Source organism: Bubalus kerabau, chromosome 6, assembly GCF_029407905.1.
Source record: "Bubalus kerabau isolate K-KA32 ecotype Philippines breed swamp buffalo chromosome 6, PCC_UOA_SB_1v2, whole genome shotgun sequence".
In the NCBI taxonomy this organism is placed as follows: domain Eukaryota; kingdom Metazoa; phylum Chordata; class Mammalia; order Artiodactyla; family Bovidae; genus Bubalus; species Bubalus kerabau.
Window position 1 is genome coordinate 31,527,013 of NC_073629.1, and position 15,397 is coordinate 31,542,409.

The 15,397-nt window shown below is 55.2% G+C and overlaps 2 protein-coding genes across 4 annotated transcripts; both read left to right on the forward strand.

Annotated features, from left to right (window-relative positions):
* The first annotated feature begins 289 nt into the window (after positions 1–289).
* PPM1J (protein phosphatase, Mg2+/Mn2+ dependent 1J) lies at positions 290–6,036 on the forward strand. 2 transcript variants are annotated; one of them, XM_055584720.1, is made up of 10 exons: positions 290–633; positions 2,214–2,328; positions 2,795–3,082; positions 3,372–3,484; positions 3,772–3,856; positions 4,635–4,753; positions 4,959–5,022; positions 5,177–5,284; positions 5,401–5,496; positions 5,697–6,036. In XM_055584720.1, the coding sequence occupies exons 1-10, from the start codon at positions 308–310 to the stop codon at positions 5,793–5,795; spliced, it is 1,413 nt and encodes a 470-aa protein (XP_055440695.1). In that variant the 5' UTR covers positions 290–307; the 3' UTR covers positions 5,796–6,036. The 2 variants fall into 2 exon arrangements, with proteins under 2 accessions (XP_055440695.1, XP_055440694.1); XM_055584719.1 differs by having other exon boundaries at positions 5,401–5,552; positions 5,697–6,034.
* A 2,800-nt stretch (positions 6,037–8,836) lies between these two features.
* On the forward strand, positions 8,837–15,285 carry RHOC (ras homolog family member C). Of its 2 annotated transcripts, none has more exons than XM_055584721.1 (5): positions 8,837–9,034; positions 12,322–12,479; positions 13,019–13,139; positions 13,468–13,598; positions 14,659–15,285. In XM_055584721.1, the coding sequence occupies exons 2-5, from the start codon at positions 12,324–12,326 to the stop codon at positions 14,830–14,832; spliced, it is 582 nt and encodes a 193-aa protein (XP_055440696.1). In that variant the 5' UTR covers positions 8,837–9,034; positions 12,322–12,323; the 3' UTR covers positions 14,833–15,285. The 2 variants fall into 2 exon arrangements, with proteins under 2 accessions (XP_055440696.1, XP_055440697.1); XM_055584722.1 differs by lacking the exon at positions 8,837–9,034 and adding an exon at positions 9,459–9,599.
* Positions 15,286–15,397: the final 112 nt, after the last annotated feature.

The following is a 15,397-nucleotide window of genomic DNA, read 5'->3' on the forward strand; positions in this document are numbered from 1 at the left end:
CACAATGGGAAAGTTCTAGCTGATGTCTAATCTAGAGTAAGATTTCCTTTTCTCTGTTCCCTCCCTACAACAGCAGACCCTTCTTCCCCTAAAAAACGGAGGCGGGAGAAGCCGGACAGGGTGGGTAGAGGCCACTAGCCCGCGGGGCCGGTCCGGGAGCCGGGAAGATTTGCCCGGGACCTGCCTGGAGGCGGGGAGCCAATGGAGGGACAGAACCGACCGGAGCGAGCACCGCCCCTCGCGAGCCCTAGGGGGCGGGGCCTGATCTGGGGCGGGGCCACGGCCGAGGGCGGGGCAGGGAGGCAGCATGCTAAACCGGGTGCGCTCGGCCGTGGCGCACCTGGTGAGCTCTGGGGGCGCCCCGCCTTCGCGCCCCAAGTCGCCAGATCTGCCCAACGCGACCTCGGCGCCACCCGCTGCCCCTCCACAGGCTCCTAGGAGCCCTCCGGCCAGGGCTGGGAGCGGGGGTGCGGCGCCAGCGAGGACAGTAGAGGCTCGAGCAAGCTTCTCCCGACCGACTTTTCTGCAGCTGAGCCCCGGGGGTCTGCGACGCGCCGACGACCACGCTGGCCGGGCTGTGCAAAGCCCTCCGGACACCGGCCGTCGCCTGCCTTGGAGCACGGGCTACGCCGAGTGAGCGCCCCCAGGGGCACCCTAACCAGGATGGGACCCCCTCCCAACCTCGTCCCCACCTCGGCATTCCCGACCCTCGGATGCATCCCCCTCGCCGAGCTCGGTGCCAGGGGGCTCCCTTTTCCCAGGACCTTTGCTTTCCCTGGGCTTCGGGCCGCACCCGCTCCCAGCCCTTTCTCAAGTCGGGTGCAGCTTTTTCTCAGGATCTTCTAGCTCGCTGACTGTCCTCACCCGCGCCGCTTCAGAACCTTGTTCTCTCCCAGAGCCGGGAGGGTGAAGGGCCCGTGAACGATGAGTTGGCCAGTTCTCAGTCGCGGCCCCGTAATTTAGTGGCCAAGGGGCGGGGGTCCCGTGTAACATAGGAGATGGCAGCTGGAAAAATTCCTTGGGCTTCCCGACCCCAGCGCCCCAGTTCCCTGTCCCTCTTACCGTTCCCCTCCCCCTCCACACCCAGAAATAGCCCGCGACACCAGGCTGCCGCCGGCTTTCCCAGGGGCGGAAGGTGGGGGGGCGCCCGAGGGAAGCGGGAGGGCCCCCTTGAACACCCTTTGGTGGGTGGACTTGCCCTGGCCATGCAAGGAAGTGGACCCTCGGGCCAGAGTGGTCAGAGTGGCGGGCGGGAGCAGCCGGCTTGCCCCAAAGCCACCTGGGTTTTGTTTGTCTGTATGCCATGAGGGATCTTAGTTCCCTGACCAGGGATCCGGGACCGGAGGTGAAAGCACCTAATCACTGAACCGCCAGGGAATTCCCATAGGGCCCGTGGATTTTTAATGCATCTGCTGGAAAAGCAGAGCACTTAGGAAGCTGAGGGTGTGGAGGGGCTGAGGGTGGTGGCTGGTGGACCTGTGGCCCCACTATCAGCTCCTTTTACTTCCTATTTGGAAAGAGTTTGGGGTTGTGTGGCTCCAGCACAGTCCATGGGGTCTTCCACTCCTACCCTATTTCAATTCCTCTTTCTTGATATGGGCTGGAACACTTACTCATTGCCAAAGCAGCAGAAACTGGGACTTCCATGTTAAGACGCCAAGCTTCCAACACAGGGCGCTCGGGTTCCATCCCTGGTTGGGAAACTAAGACCCCACAAGTGGTCAAAAAACAAAAACAAAACAAAAAACCAAAGCAGCAGAAACTTTCACGGATGATTTTAGGATAAAGGTGGGTGTACTCATGAGGGTAGGGTGGGGTCTTGTGGATAGGGCACTAGAACAGTTTGGGGGAAGGCGCACCAGGGTGGATGTAGGATCTTGGCAAGCCAGGAATTAAAACCTCCTCCCCTTCATCCAGGCCCTCCCCCAGTGGCACCATCAGGGTGTCCCCTTAGCCAGAGGTGGGAGAACTGAGGTGGGAAAGTGCTGCTGTGGCTGTGGCCTTTCTAGAAGGTGGTGGAGCCTGACACCCAGACTGTACTCCTTGTGACTTGCCCTGCCTCCCTTCTCCTCCTCCCTCTGGCCTGGTTCCCAGGTGGCTGTGACCTTTCTCAGCTTGGCCAGCAAGCCAGAGAGGGTATGTGTGTCTAAGGTGGGAGTTATTCCAGGACCTGGCCTGGTATCCAACCTGATGTGGTCACTCTGGCCTGATAGGGTCATCAACGCTGGCAAGAGCCGGCACAATGAGGACCAGGCTTGCTGTGAAGTGGTGTATGTGGAAGGCCGGAGGAGTGTTTCAGGGGCACCTAGGGAGCCTAGCCGAGGCCAGGTAAGCCCCCCCAACCCCCTTCCTAGCCTCCAGAGACACGGGAGACACCTCTCCCCAGGGATTCCAGGCATTTAGTTTTCATCTGAGCCATGCAATATGTCCTAATTCATTAGCTTTCTGCCTTATGGCACAGAACCTTTATCTGGCATTGCTCAGATTCTACCATGTCAGTATGAATATTTAGTTTTCCACTTAAAATGTAGATGCTCATGTATTTATTGATTGATTTAAATAATTACCATTGCTTATGTTTGCATCTTTATCCTTTGAGTTTGACTCTTTTGATGCTTTGCTTTTAGACACATTGTAGGCCCTTGGTGAATGAATGAATAAATCTAATTTGCCTTTAACACCAAACTCTGACTTCCTCTCTGATGTTTATATGGATGCCCAGAGTCTTGCTTTTCTCCCTGCATAAAACACACACACACACACACTCACTCACCTCCAACTTTTCCTTCCCCAGGGACTCTGCTTCTACTACTGGGGTCTGTTTGATGGGCATGCAGGGGGCGGGGCTGCTGAAATGGCCTCCAGGCTTCTGCATCGCCACATTCGGGAGCAGCTAAAAGACCTGGTGGAGATACTCCAGGACCCCTTACCGCCTCCCCTCTGCCTCCCGTCCACCCCGGGGGCTCCAGGTTCCTCTGATTCCTCTCAGTTGGTTGGTCCTCAGTCCTGCTGGTCTTCACAGAAGGAAGTGACTCATGAGAGCCTGGTAGTGGGTGCCATTGAGAATGCCTTCCAGCTCATGGTAAGTGGGTGGCCCAGGCCAAGGGCCTGCCAGGCAGACACTCTGGTCAACTATGTATAGGAGTCAGGTGGCCTGAGGAGGTGTCTCTGAGAACCCATAACTGCTTTGAAAACCTGAGCAGAACTTGGTTCAGAGGCGGGGAGGGAGGGTGTGTTATACAGATGTCTTCCCTACTCTCCACCAGTGTGGCTTGCCTGGGCCAGTTTATTTCTGCAGATGTGGGCCGGGTGGCTGTGTGTATTGAATCTCTTCTTCATCCACCCCGCTTTGACCCTTCCTCATTTGGCAGGATGAGCAGATGGCCCGGGAGCGGCGTGGCCACCAAGTGGAAGGGGGCTGCTGTGCACTGGTTGTGGTCTACTTGCTAGGCAAGGTGTACGTGGCCAACGCAGGTGACAGCAGGTATGGGGTGGCAGCTTTTAAAAAGGCTGTGGGCGGGGGCGGGGGGGGGTGGCAGTCAACTTTCTGGGATGGAGGAGTAGAAGAGAATGAAGTGGTGGGTGTTAAAAATCAAAGACTAGATGGGGTCAGGAGGGATCACAGACATAAGGAATGGCTTGAAGTAACTATGAGGGGAAAAAGAACGAGGTCTGGGTGAGGGACTCTGAGGGCAGGCCTTGTCTTTTTGGAATTCTTCATGTGAGGGTGCTGAGGAGAGCCAAGTCCAAACCTTTTCTTTCTCTGGGCAGAGCCATCATTGTCCGGAATGGTGAAATCATTCCAATGTCCCGGGAGTTCACCCCGGAGACTGAGCGCCAGCGTCTTCAGCTGCTTGTAAGTAAGAACCAAACCCTCTGCTCCCATTCCTTGTGGAATCTTGTGCCTCTCTGTACTGCCAGGTCCCAAGGACTCTCCCACCCCCACCATACAGACAGACAGCTCCTTACTGGAGCTTACTGGGAAGGCCCCTTCACAGACTAGGGAATACAGGGCTGGGCTGGCGTGGAGGACACAACAGGAAGGAACGTGGGCTGCCCCAAAGCTCCCACTGTGGCCCCCACTGAGGAAGGAAGTGCAGTCAGAGGTGGGGAAAGGAAACAGCAAAGGCCCTTAAGGAACAGGACGGCTTGGTGCTTTAAAGCAATGGCTTAGGAACTGGGCTGCCAAGGATCAAATCCTGGTTTCAGTACTTTGCTAATTGTGTGATCTTTGACAACTCCCTTAGCTTCTCCATGTATCAGGAGTTCCTACCTTAAAGGCTGTTATGAGGATTAAATGAGTTAATATATGTTAATATGAGAACAGTGCATGTTACAGAGTAAACTCCACTTAAAGTAAAAACTGTTAGTCTTTCAGTCACGTCCAACTCTTTGGGACCCCGTGGACTGTAGCCCACCAGGCTCTTCTGTCCATGGGATTCTCCAGGCAAGAATACTGGAGTGGGTTGCCATTTCCTTCTCCAGGGGATCCTCCCGACCCAGGCATTGAACCCAGGTCTCCCACCTGACCCTCCTTAAGGGTCTGCTATAATTAACATCATCTGTACACCAGGATGTCCTGTAAACATAATGCCCCCTGGCCCTCTGCTCTCTCTGGTCACTCCCAACCCCAGGGCTTCCTGAAACCAGAGCTGCTGGGTGGTGAATTCACCCACCTCGAGTTCCCCCGCAGAGTTCAGCCTAAGGAGTTGGGGCAGAGGATGCTGTACCGGGACCAGAACATGACTGGCTGGTAACACTTCCCTCAGAGCTGGGGCCCATTTTCATGGCAACACAACCAGTCCCTGGCCAGCAGCATGGTGGAAGCTGGAGGCCGGGCTAGGCTGGGAGTTGGGGGTGTGTGTGCCCCTTCTTAAGGGGTTTGTATAAGGGGTGTGGCTCCTAGGGGAGAGGGGCTTTGATGCCTGGGTGATGCCTCCTCTACTCCCCCTCCCCAGGGCCTACAAAAAGATCGAGCTGGAGGATCTCAGGTTTCCTCTGGTCTGTGGGGAGGGCAAAAAGGTAAACTCCATGGTAGAGGTGGGAGAGGGCAGGAGGACCCATCACAACTTGTCTAGGGAGGTGGAGGTTCTACCTGAGGGTCGGGGTGGAGAGGGTCCACGGTCCCAGAGACTCGGGAGAGGGCTAGAGCAGCGCCTCTCCTCATTTTCTTTAGGCTCGAGTAATGGCGACCATTGGGGTGACACGGGGCTTGGGAGACCACAACCTCAGGGTCTGCAGTTCCACGCTGCCCATCAAGCCCTTCCTCTCCTGTTTCCCTGAGGTGAGTCACACGGGCGCCTCCTTAGCCATACCCTACCTCCTCTGGGGGTCTCGGGCTAGCTTTCACCTGAGGTTGCTTTATCCCCAGGCTCCCTCTGCACCCTCTTTCCCCACCAGGTGCGAGTGTATGACCTGACGCAGTACGAGCACTGCCCAGATGACGTGCTAATCTTGGGAACAGATGGGCTGTGGGACGTCACCAGTGACTGTGAGGTAGCTGCCACTGTGGACAGGGTGCTGTCAGCCTATGAGCCCAATGACCCCAGCAGGTAGGGGTTGTATGGTGGCAAGGGGATGATGATGGGGAAGGAAGGGACAAAGGGAAGCCATGCTGGGAGACCCACATGAGAGCCTGTGTACCCATCTTCCCATAGACATGTTGGTACATGAATATGCACATGTGCTCCTGGCAGGTACACAGCTCTGGCCCAAGCTCTGGTCCTGGGGGCCCGGGGCACACCCCGGGACCGTGGTTGGCGTCTCCCCAACAACAAGCTGGGTTCCGGGGATGATATCTCGGTCTTCGTCATCCCCCTGGGAGGGCCAGGCAGTTACTCCTGAGAGGCTCAAGCCCTGAACCTCCCACCACCATCCCAGCCTCTCCATGCTTATGCCTCTCCCAACCCAAATTCTGAAGTTGTTTCCCTGACCTTCTTTAGTGGCAACTTAACTGAAGAAGGGGTGCCAGTTAGATCTAAAGTTATAGCTCTTGGCAAATAAACCAGATGAATAAACATGTGTGTCTTTATTTACTTTGACTTAAAACTGAAAGGTAAGGAAAATATCTTTGGGGTGGTGGAAAGAACGCCAGAAGAGCCCTAAAAAAATGTAATGTTCCTAGCATCTTTGCTCTGCTCTTCCCACTCCACACACTCTCATCCTGTTCTGTGGCTTCATCCTAGAGCTGGTGTCTTCCAAGGCACCCTTTCCAGTCCAGACTTTTCCTGAGCCTTAGACCTACATATCCCAGTGGTCTTCCAAACATCCCCTAGATATCCCACAAGCACTTCAACTCAACATTCCTCTAAATGAATCCATCATCTCTCCCACAAATACATCCTTCTCCTGGCTCTATCTCAGGGGGCACCAGCTCAGCTACTCAAATTAGAATTCTTGGAGCTGATCACCTTTGGTTTCTCTTTCTTCCTCATCAAGCTAATCAATCATAAAGTATTGATGATTAAATATTTAAAAACATATTTCTATTAGGTGGCCCAGTGGTAAAGAATCCACCTGCCAATACAGGAGACACAAGAGATGTGGCTTCCATCCCTGGGTCCAATCCCTGGGTCAAGAAGAGCCCCTGGAGAAGGAAGGAAATGGCAACCCACTCCAGTATTCTTGGCTGGCAAATCCCATGGACAGAGGAGCCTGACGGGCTACATTCCATGGAGTCGCAAAGAGTCAGACGTGACTGAACGACTGAGCACACACACAAAGTCACTACTGTAGTCCTTTAGTATACAAGCCTCTTAACTCATCTGCTGATTTTATTCCAAGCCACTTCCCTGTTTACCCAGTAAAGATTACACACAGCAGCCAAGGAGCCGTTTCTACCATGTGAATCTAAGTTGGTGATTCCTCTGAGAGAGCACTTTAGTGCTCCTTATGGCACCTAGACCAAAGCTGACACTCAGCTTTTGATGGGGCCACTGCTTCCTTCTCCAGTCCTGTCTTTCTCCACCACCACCTTCTTGGGATTTCCACAACTCTGTGGGTCTAGAGTAGCTCCAACACATTTAAAATCAATGCATCACTGCAACTTGAACACTTCTGTTCTTCCACAGCCCATGCATGCCCGCCCTACAGCACTCGCCTCTTGTACTGTAACTGTCTATATGAGGACTTGGTACAGAGTAGCAGTGAAGTCGCAGGGGGTTGAAAGTCCTGCTGTTTGGGTCCTGGTGCCAAATCCAACCAAGAAGTCTGCAATCTCTCTGAGCCTCAACTTGCTTTTTGGAAAAATGGGCATTACAGTACTACCTCACGAGGTGGTTATAGGACTAAAGTAGTTCATGTATGCATAGCCCGATCTATGTAATAAGGGTTCAATAACTATTACCTATCTTTAATTTGCCTGTATTCTGAATTTAGATCACAAGTTCTTTGAAGATAGAAACTGATCTGAACTGAGTACATAGCTAGGTCTATTGAGCCAGTTAAGAGGATTGGGACCAAACTGCTGTGGACCTCAGTTTCCTCATTTAGCAGATATGTGGGTTGCTTGTCAGATGTTTAAAGTCTCTATGACTTGCAACATTCGTTCATTCAGCAGATATTTGTTGAAAACCTATTATGTACCACACATTGTGCCAGAAAGTGAGAAGGGACAGATTGAAGGATCACAGTGGGCAGCAGGGAGAGAGACCAACTTTGGAGCCAGACAGGCCTGACTCTGAGATTTTGCCCTGCCATGTACATATGGCAAAATTTGGACAAGTCACTGAACTTCTGAGCCTCAGTTTCCTTACAGGTAAAAGGGGATGTGTATACTTAACCTAAAAATCTGTGATGACTATTAAAAGCTATGTAGTGTACCCTGCACAAGCTAATAAAATGTAAGTACCCACTCCAATGTTCTTGCCTGGAGAATCCCAGGGACTGGAGCCTTGTGGGCTGCCGTCTGTGGGGTCCCACAGAGTCGGACATGACTGAAGCGACTTAGCAGCAGCAGCAGCAGACGTCCTCATCCTCCATTCACTTCCTCATGTACCTTTCAGGGAAAAAGATACATGTGTTGGTAAATACGCAACACACAAGTCAGACCAGGCTAGGTGTCCCTGTGCTACGTGTGAACTGTGCTCTGTCCTGTCTGGCTCTTTGTGACCCCATGGACTGTAGCCCACCAGACTTCTCTGTCCATGAGATTTCCCCAAGCAAAAATACTACAGTGGGTTACCATTTCCTCCTTCAGGGGATCTTTCTGACCCAGGGATCAAACCGGCCTCTCCTGCCTGTGTCTCCTGCATTGGTAGGCGAATTCTTTATCACTTGAGCCACCTGGGAGGCTCTATAGCACCTGGGAGGTGTCCCTAGAAGCACGGAAATAAGACAGTGCGGGTGGAAACTGAATTCTTAGCTGGGGAATCCAGAAAGGTTTCCAAGAATGCCCTTTGAAGGATGGGTAGGAGTTGTAAATTCCGGGTAGGGGGACGGAAGGGAATTGCAAGGTGGAACCAAGTGCCCCTGAATCTCAAAGGTTCTGAAAGGTCTGCGAGGCTGGGGGATGATGGTGGGCTGTACTTACTGCGCAACGATTCTAAGAGGGTGGGGATTTCCCGCAGCCCCTTCCTCCGGCGTCCCCGAAGCCGCTTTTCCCAGTCCCGCCTCCCACGGGACACCACCCAGGTGGTGTAGGCGCGGGTGGCCGCTCAGCCACGGGAGGGCAGCAGCGGCCCTTTCCTGACCCCACCCCGGGCGCCTCTCAACTTTCCCGACTCCGGTCCGCCCGTAAGAGCTGGAAGGTGGCGCTGAGGCAGAGTCCTCCCGGGTCCAGTTCGCCGCGCCTAGCTCCGCCGCCTGCTCCTCCGCAGTCCAGGAGTCTCCCGGACCCCGAGGGCCAGCGCTGGGCTATCCGCTGGGGCCGTGGGCGGGGGCCGGGGGCGGGCGGAGCCAAGAGCCGCCCGGCCCGCCCCTCCCGGCCAGTCGCCCCTCCCCGCCGCGGCGCTGGAGGAGGGCGGGGCGGCGGGGCCCCGCCGGTCAGTCTGTGCCTCCCGCACCCGCAGCGCAGCTGGAAGCGGCGGAGCGGAAGGTACCCCGGGTTGGGGCTGTGGGCGGCGGGCTCCTGGGCATTGGTCCCCGGCAGAGCACTTTCCCTCTTCTCCGCTTGGCTGGAGCTCGGAGCGCCGGCCGGGGAGGGGCTTTGGCCCGAGCGCGGGCCCCTTCCCTCCCCTCGTACGCGGCGTCTGGGCGGCGCGGGGATCCGGACGGCTGGGCCCCTCCCTGCCCTCTTGGGCTACCGTGGAGGTCGCCAGGAATTGTCCCTTAGGGCCTCTCGCCTCTAGGTGTCCTAGTCGAAGTCCGTAGCCTTCTCTCGGCTTCCCAGAACCTGCTCGGCAGGGCGAGGAGGAGAGGGGGCAACTTGGGTCTCCGCGAGGGAGCTCCCGCGCAGATGCTCAGCTCCCAAGTCTGGCGGCCCGCGGTGGACCTTGGCTGGGGTGTGAGTTGGGGCCCGAGTCCGGCTTGAGGTGGGAATTCCCCCCCGCCGGGCCTGTGAAGTGGCAGGAATAAGGGTGGGGTGTGACCGCGGGGGCTGCCACTGCTCCGGGGGTCTGGACCTCGCCCAGGATGGTTTCTGGAGCCGGCCTGGAGTGGAGGTACGGGAAATTGGGAAGGATCCAACTCGTGTGTGTATGTGTGTCTGTTCCTTCCTTCACACTCCCCAACCTGGCTAAAGAGTATCCTGGGGGTTTGGCCTGGGGAACCCGAGGCCAAGTCGCTTCTGGTTTTCAAGTCGAGGAGGAGGTATCTGATTTCTTCCCTAGACGTCAGGGGTGGTCGTCAGGGTACATCAGCCCCTGGTTCATCTGGAAAGCTTGAGAATGATCGAGGAGCTGTTTCATCCCAGGGAAGGCCCCAGGAATCGTCCTGTGGGGTTTGGTTGCCCCTCTTGGAGTCAATGGGGCAGTTCCTCAGGGGTTGCCTCTCAAAGGGAGCTGTTGTCGTGGCTTGGCCTGGGTCTAGGATTCCTCTGAGCCTGAAGGGAAAGTGTTAATTGAGCTGGGGGAGGGTGTGCTCCAGATCATTCCAGCGTGCCCCTGCCCTGGAGTTCTGGCCTCTGACCCGCACCATCTGGTGCTACCTAAACTGCCCTGCTGGGGTGGGAGGGCAGTGGCAAACTCAGAGCTAGGCAACTGGTATTCACCCTGGTGGTGAATGCCCTCCATCTGTCCATCAACGCTGCCTGTCCCAGGTTGGGGCTACCGCAGCCTGTCTTCCCTTAGTTGGACCAATGGACTTGTGGGAATGTGAGAGGGAGTTGGTCACTTGGGTAGAATTTTCAGGAGGCCCCCTTTTCTGAAGGATGGTTTCCCTTTGTGGAGGAAATCAGCTGGCAGGGTGAATGCCTTCTTGCTTGCCTTTTGGGGTATCAGAGAGCCCCTGTTGTGGTGTTAGTGGCCGTGCGCTCAACTCCTATAAATTCTGTCTGATTCACATCCGCTTCCCCTCATCGCAGTGTTGTGCATGCGTGTGTGGAGGGGAGGGAGGCCACTCGGGATCCCACTGTTGAAGAGAACGTGCCTTGGGCTGTAATATTCGCTTCCAAAAAGGCAGACCAGGGCTGGGCTGTGAGGTGGTGGTGGTGGTGTGTGGGGAGTGAGGGAGCTCAGCCTAGTTTGACAGGATGTGGGACTGAGAGAAAAAGCCAGGTTTGGGGCAGAGATCAGGTTACCATCCCCTTCTTCTTTGTGGCTGGCGCTGGAATTGGCCTTCATTTGTCTCCCTTTTGGAGTTCCTCCCAGCGCCGGCTCCAGCTCCCGCTCCTCCCCACAGCCTCGACTTCATCTCAGGCCCGAAGCCCGCCCTCTCTTCCTCCCCGGCTCGGGGCCTGGGAACTCCAGCCGGCTGGAGGTCAGCTCCTCTCCCCAGGGAAGGAGGAAGTGAGGCTCAGCTTCTGGGGCAAAAAGAAGCTGGCAAGGTGTGATGAACTGGGGGCGGGGAACACATGGAAACCCCGGGAAGCTGACTCCTGGCCCTGAGTCACAGGGAGGGGTGGGCAGGGCCTCAGGGTGAGCTGGACAGAGGGGAGGAAGGGGCCGACCCAGGGAGTGGGTGGAGGTGATTCCCTAGTGGATTATTCTCAGTCGCTCTGCTGTGGTAGATGTGTGGCTCCCTACAGAGTGGTCATTGTCCCCCGCCTGGGGCTGAGTGACCCAGTGTTGCTGCCAGGCTCAGGAGGAAGGGGGGAGGCAGGCAGCCTGCCCAAGTGTGGGCTGTGGGCACTGCCTGGACTGAGCCTCCTTTGTGTACGTGGGGCCCTGGGGACTGGGATGGGGTGGGCCAGGGAAGCTGGCTGGCCGCTGCTGCTGCCCTCCGTCTGGGTTCCCCCTGCTCTGCTCTCCTTCCCACCTCTGGGGTGATAACATAGAAAAGCAACAGACTCTAGTCACACAGCCCTACTCTGAGTGCCTTCCCTGCCATGACTCCGAATTCCTTGTAGCCTCCATGAATCTCACTTTCCAAGTTTGTCAAAACGGGAAGCTCACTACCTTCCAGGCTTCTGGGGACAGAGGGAGTGATTTTTGTCAAAATGTCCACCGTAGAACCTGGCACCTGTTGTTTGGTTGTGTTTTGCGACCCCATGGACTATAGCCCGCCAGGCTCCTCTGTCTACTCCTACCTCTGGAGTAGGTAGCCACTTCCTTCTCCAGGGGATCTTCCTGACCCAGGGATTGAACCCGAGCCTCCTGCATTGCAGGCAGATTCTTTACCACTGAACCACCTGGGAAGCCCTACCTGGCATCTAGGGCATGATAGTCTTTCCTTACCCACCCGTATCAGTCGGACTCTTCATTTTTCAGTGGGCAGGCATGATTTGTGCTGAGTGAGGGACAATATGTTCAATGTGTTCCAGATTGGACCTTTGTAATTATGAATCTTTTGAAACTATTGAAATCCTGGTAACAAATAAGTCTGACTTGAAACTGATATGCAGAATAGATAAAAACTGGCTTTTCTGGAGACAGCCCTGGTCCCTGAGCACCCTTCAAGGTGTTCAGGGACCCACAGTTGGTGAGTGGATTAGATTAGAACTCATGCTTTCCTGGCTCCCAAGTGGGTGGTGGTTCTTGTGTATTCTACTTGTGTATTCTAACCCATGGGGGAGACCTGTCCCTGACCTTGAGATTAGGAATTTCAAGCTCAGTTGCCTGAACAATTGGTTCTTGGCAAGAACACGCCTGAGCAAGCTCCTTTCCCTCCCTCCCTCCCCTCCTTTTGTTGGATGCCTCGGTTTCCAGAGAGGTCTTAGGGGCCCCAGAGAAGTGTTTTAGGATTCACTGGCTTTTCCCAACATCCTTGCTGCCTCTTTCCTGCCAGCCATGGCTGCCATCCGAAAGAAGCTGGTGATTGTGGGGGATGGGGCCTGTGGGAAGACCTGCCTCCTCATCGTCTTCAGCAAGGATCAGTTCCCAGAGGTCTACGTCCCTACTGTCTTTGAGAACTACATCGCAGACATAGAGGTGGATGGCAAGCAGGTAAAGGCAAACAGCCCCCTTCCCGTCTCACCTTGGAACCCCACCCTCCGCCATCACTTAGGGACCTAGAATGTCGGTCCTTACCACCTACCCATGTACTGGTTTTACTGTCCCAGCTGGAACCAGTCAAAGTTACGAAGTGAAGTTGCAGTCTTAGAAAATCTGGATAACCTCCTGTTTTTTTAACACACTGGCTCTGTAATAGGCCCCATTCCTTTGCCTCTGGGCTTAAGTTCCCCCAAATGTAAAATGGGGAAATGGTAAGGTCTTCTTCAAAGGGTTTTTATGAAGATTAATTAATCTTCATAAATTAAATTAATCATTGTGGTGCTCACAATGGCAACTCAGACTGCACAAAGATCAGTTTGTCTCAGGATTTAAAAGACTCACCTTATTTGTGTTGTGTGACAAGGATGAGCACTGTCCCTGGCACACAGTAGGTGCTCAATAGGTAGCTGCTATTTTAGAGGACCTCTGGGTGGCGAGGCTGTGTGTGCCGGGGGCCCTCAGGCCAGCTAAGCACTGGCCCTGTGTGTCAGGTGGAGCTGGCTCTGTGGGACACGGCAGGGCAGGAAGACTACGACCGCCTGCGGCCTCTCTCCTACCCGGACACTGACGTCATTCTCATGTGCTTCTCCATCGACAGCCCCGACAGTCTGGGTGAGGGTGTTGGAAGGAGGGGACTGAGAACCTCTTGGAACCAACCAGAGGGAGCTCTTGCCTGGGCTCCTCTCAATCATCTTCAGAGGCTGTGGGGGTGGGTACTGGGGAGCCCCTTTAGCCTCTGTGGTAACTCCGGCCCTCGGAGGACTTGGGAACATGTGTAGTGTGATGGGGAGGGGTTTTGAGCTGTGAAAGGGACTCTCATGCTGAAGAGCCTCTAGGACTCGGCCATGGATAAGACAGGACTCAGGGGGAGCCTTCTAGCCTAAGTGGAGGCACAAACTTAGGTTTGTCTATCGTCCACTGTTGGAACATGTCTATGCAGAAAACATTCCTGAGAAGTGGACCCCAGAAGTGAAGCACTTCTGCCCCAACGTGCCCATCATCCTGGTGGGGAATAAGAAGGACCTGAGGCAAGATGAGCATACTCGGAGAGAGCTGGCCAAGATGAAGCAGGTGGGTGCCACTGCCAGGCTGGGAGCCCTTGAGGAGGAAGGCACCCCTAAGGGCATGCAGGCTGGTAAAGGAGCCTCCCTCCTACTGACTCCGTGTTAGAGGTAATGGTGAGGTCCACTTCCGGCCCCCTTGCATCTGCACCTTGGTGAGAACCAGTGATATTTGATGAAAGTGACGTGGACAAAGTGACTTGTCTAAGGTCACTTGGAATTTTGTCTGTTGTCCACTGTTTGGCATCGGGGCTATTAAGATGAGTAAGAAAACCGCCGCCCTCAGGGAACTGGGTTCCTACAGTAGATGCTTTGCTTGGGGTCTCCTGGGTTCACCTCAGGAGGTGTGAACTGATGGGGGCATGGGACGGGGAGGGTGTTGGAAGAGGCTGGGGAAGCCCAGGCCCAGACGGGGAGCTGGCTTTCCAGCCATAGGATGAGTTAATTAGGGAGAGCTGCCAGAATAGGAATATGGACAATACAATGAAAAGAATACTTTGAGGCTAATTATGGGCTTCCCTGGTGGTGCAGAGGTTAAAGTGTCTGCCTGCAATGTGGGAGACCTGGGTTCGATCCCTGGATCGGGAAGATCCCCTGGAGAAGGAAATGGCAACCTACTCTGGTATTCTTGCCTGGAGAATCCCATGGACAGAGGAGCTTTGTGGGCTACAGTCCACGGGTCGCAAAGAGTTGGACACAATTGAGCGACTTCACTTCACGGCAAGATTTTAAACTGGGGACAGATACGGTCAGGTCAGCATGTTAGAAAAATGATTCTGGCAGCCGTAGAGGATGGATTGGAAGAAGGTGAGAATGGAGGCAGGGAGGTGAGTCAGGAGACCATAGGTCTGCATTCAGTCAAGAGAAGGGAGTACTGTGGGATGTAGGGCTGGCTGATTGAATTTTGAAGGTAAACATGAGTCTTGGGTCTCTTGCTTAGAAGCTGCCCATGGTGGCTGAGGCTTGGGTGCTTTGAGGGAAGGGGGCTGGAGTAATTATTTTAGTTATAAATACAGATGAGGTGCATCTAACCAGCAGCTTTCTCTGACTGCTGTCGTCTACCTTCCCAGGAACCTGTTCGATCTGAGGAAGGCCGGGACATGGCGAACCGAATCAGTGCCTTTGGCTACCTTGAGTGCTCAGCCAAGACCAAGGAGGGGGTGCGGGAGGTATTTGAGATGGCCACCAGGGCTGGCCTCCAGGTCCGCAAGAATAAGCGCCGGAGGGGCTGCCCCATTCTCTGAGATCCCCAAGACCTCCCCTCTTTCCTTCAGGGGGTTGCAGAAACTCCCTCTGCCCCCTGGACCCCACCCTATCAGGGATCCTTGAAGGCTCCCTTTCCCAATTCCCTCCTGCCCAGGACTGCATTGAGCTTCCCCAGCCCTGACAGTGGTGGCCGTAGGCACGCCCCCTCCCACCAGCACCCTGGGAACAGAGGGGTACATCCTGCTCCTCACAGCACAGCCCCTCCTCCTGTTGCCTCCATCCTGGGGTGGGGCTCTTGATCCCTTTGGCCTTCCCCAGAGGATCATCACACCAGCACTTTATACACTTCCTGCTCACAACCGATCTGGGGTAGGGGACTTGGCGGGTGTAACCGAGTCCCAGGCCCCTGGTGTTTCTGCTTTGGGCAGGAGCCTTGTCTCTGGCTATTCTTGGTGTGGGGCATGAATAAAGGCCATAGGCTCCAAAATGTATGTGTGTGGCTTCTTGTCTTTCTCTTCAGGCCCCTGTCTTGGCTGTGAGCCTGGAGTCACATCTCTCTTGAGGTACTCACCAGGGGCCAGCCCCAGGTCTGCAAAGGCAGGA

Excerpts from the sequence above, each read along its gene's own strand:
- RHOC (XM_055584721.1), top strand. The coding sequence starts at position 12,324 with ATGGCTGCCATCCGAAAGAAGCTGGTGATTGTGGGGGATGGGGCCTGT. Across the intron at positions 12,480-13,018 it reads TAGAGGTGGATGGCAAGCAG|GTGGAGCTGGCTCTGTGGGA; the intron begins GTAAAGGCAAAC and ends CCTGTGTGTCAG. Across the intron at positions 13,599-14,658 it reads AGCTGGCCAAGATGAAGCAG|GAACCTGTTCGATCTGAGGA; the intron begins GTGGGTGCCACT and ends CTACCTTCCCAG.
- PPM1J (XM_055584719.1), top strand. The coding sequence starts at position 308 with ATGCTAAACCGGGTGCGCTCGGCCGTGGCGCACCTGGTGAGCTCTGGG. Across the intron at positions 4,754-4,958 it reads GACCAGAACATGACTGGCTG|GGCCTACAAAAAGATCGAGC; the intron begins GTAACACTTCCC and ends CCCCCTCCCCAG. Across the intron at positions 5,285-5,400 it reads TCCTCTCCTGTTTCCCTGAG|GTGCGAGTGTATGACCTGAC; the intron begins GTGAGTCACACG and ends TTTCCCCACCAG.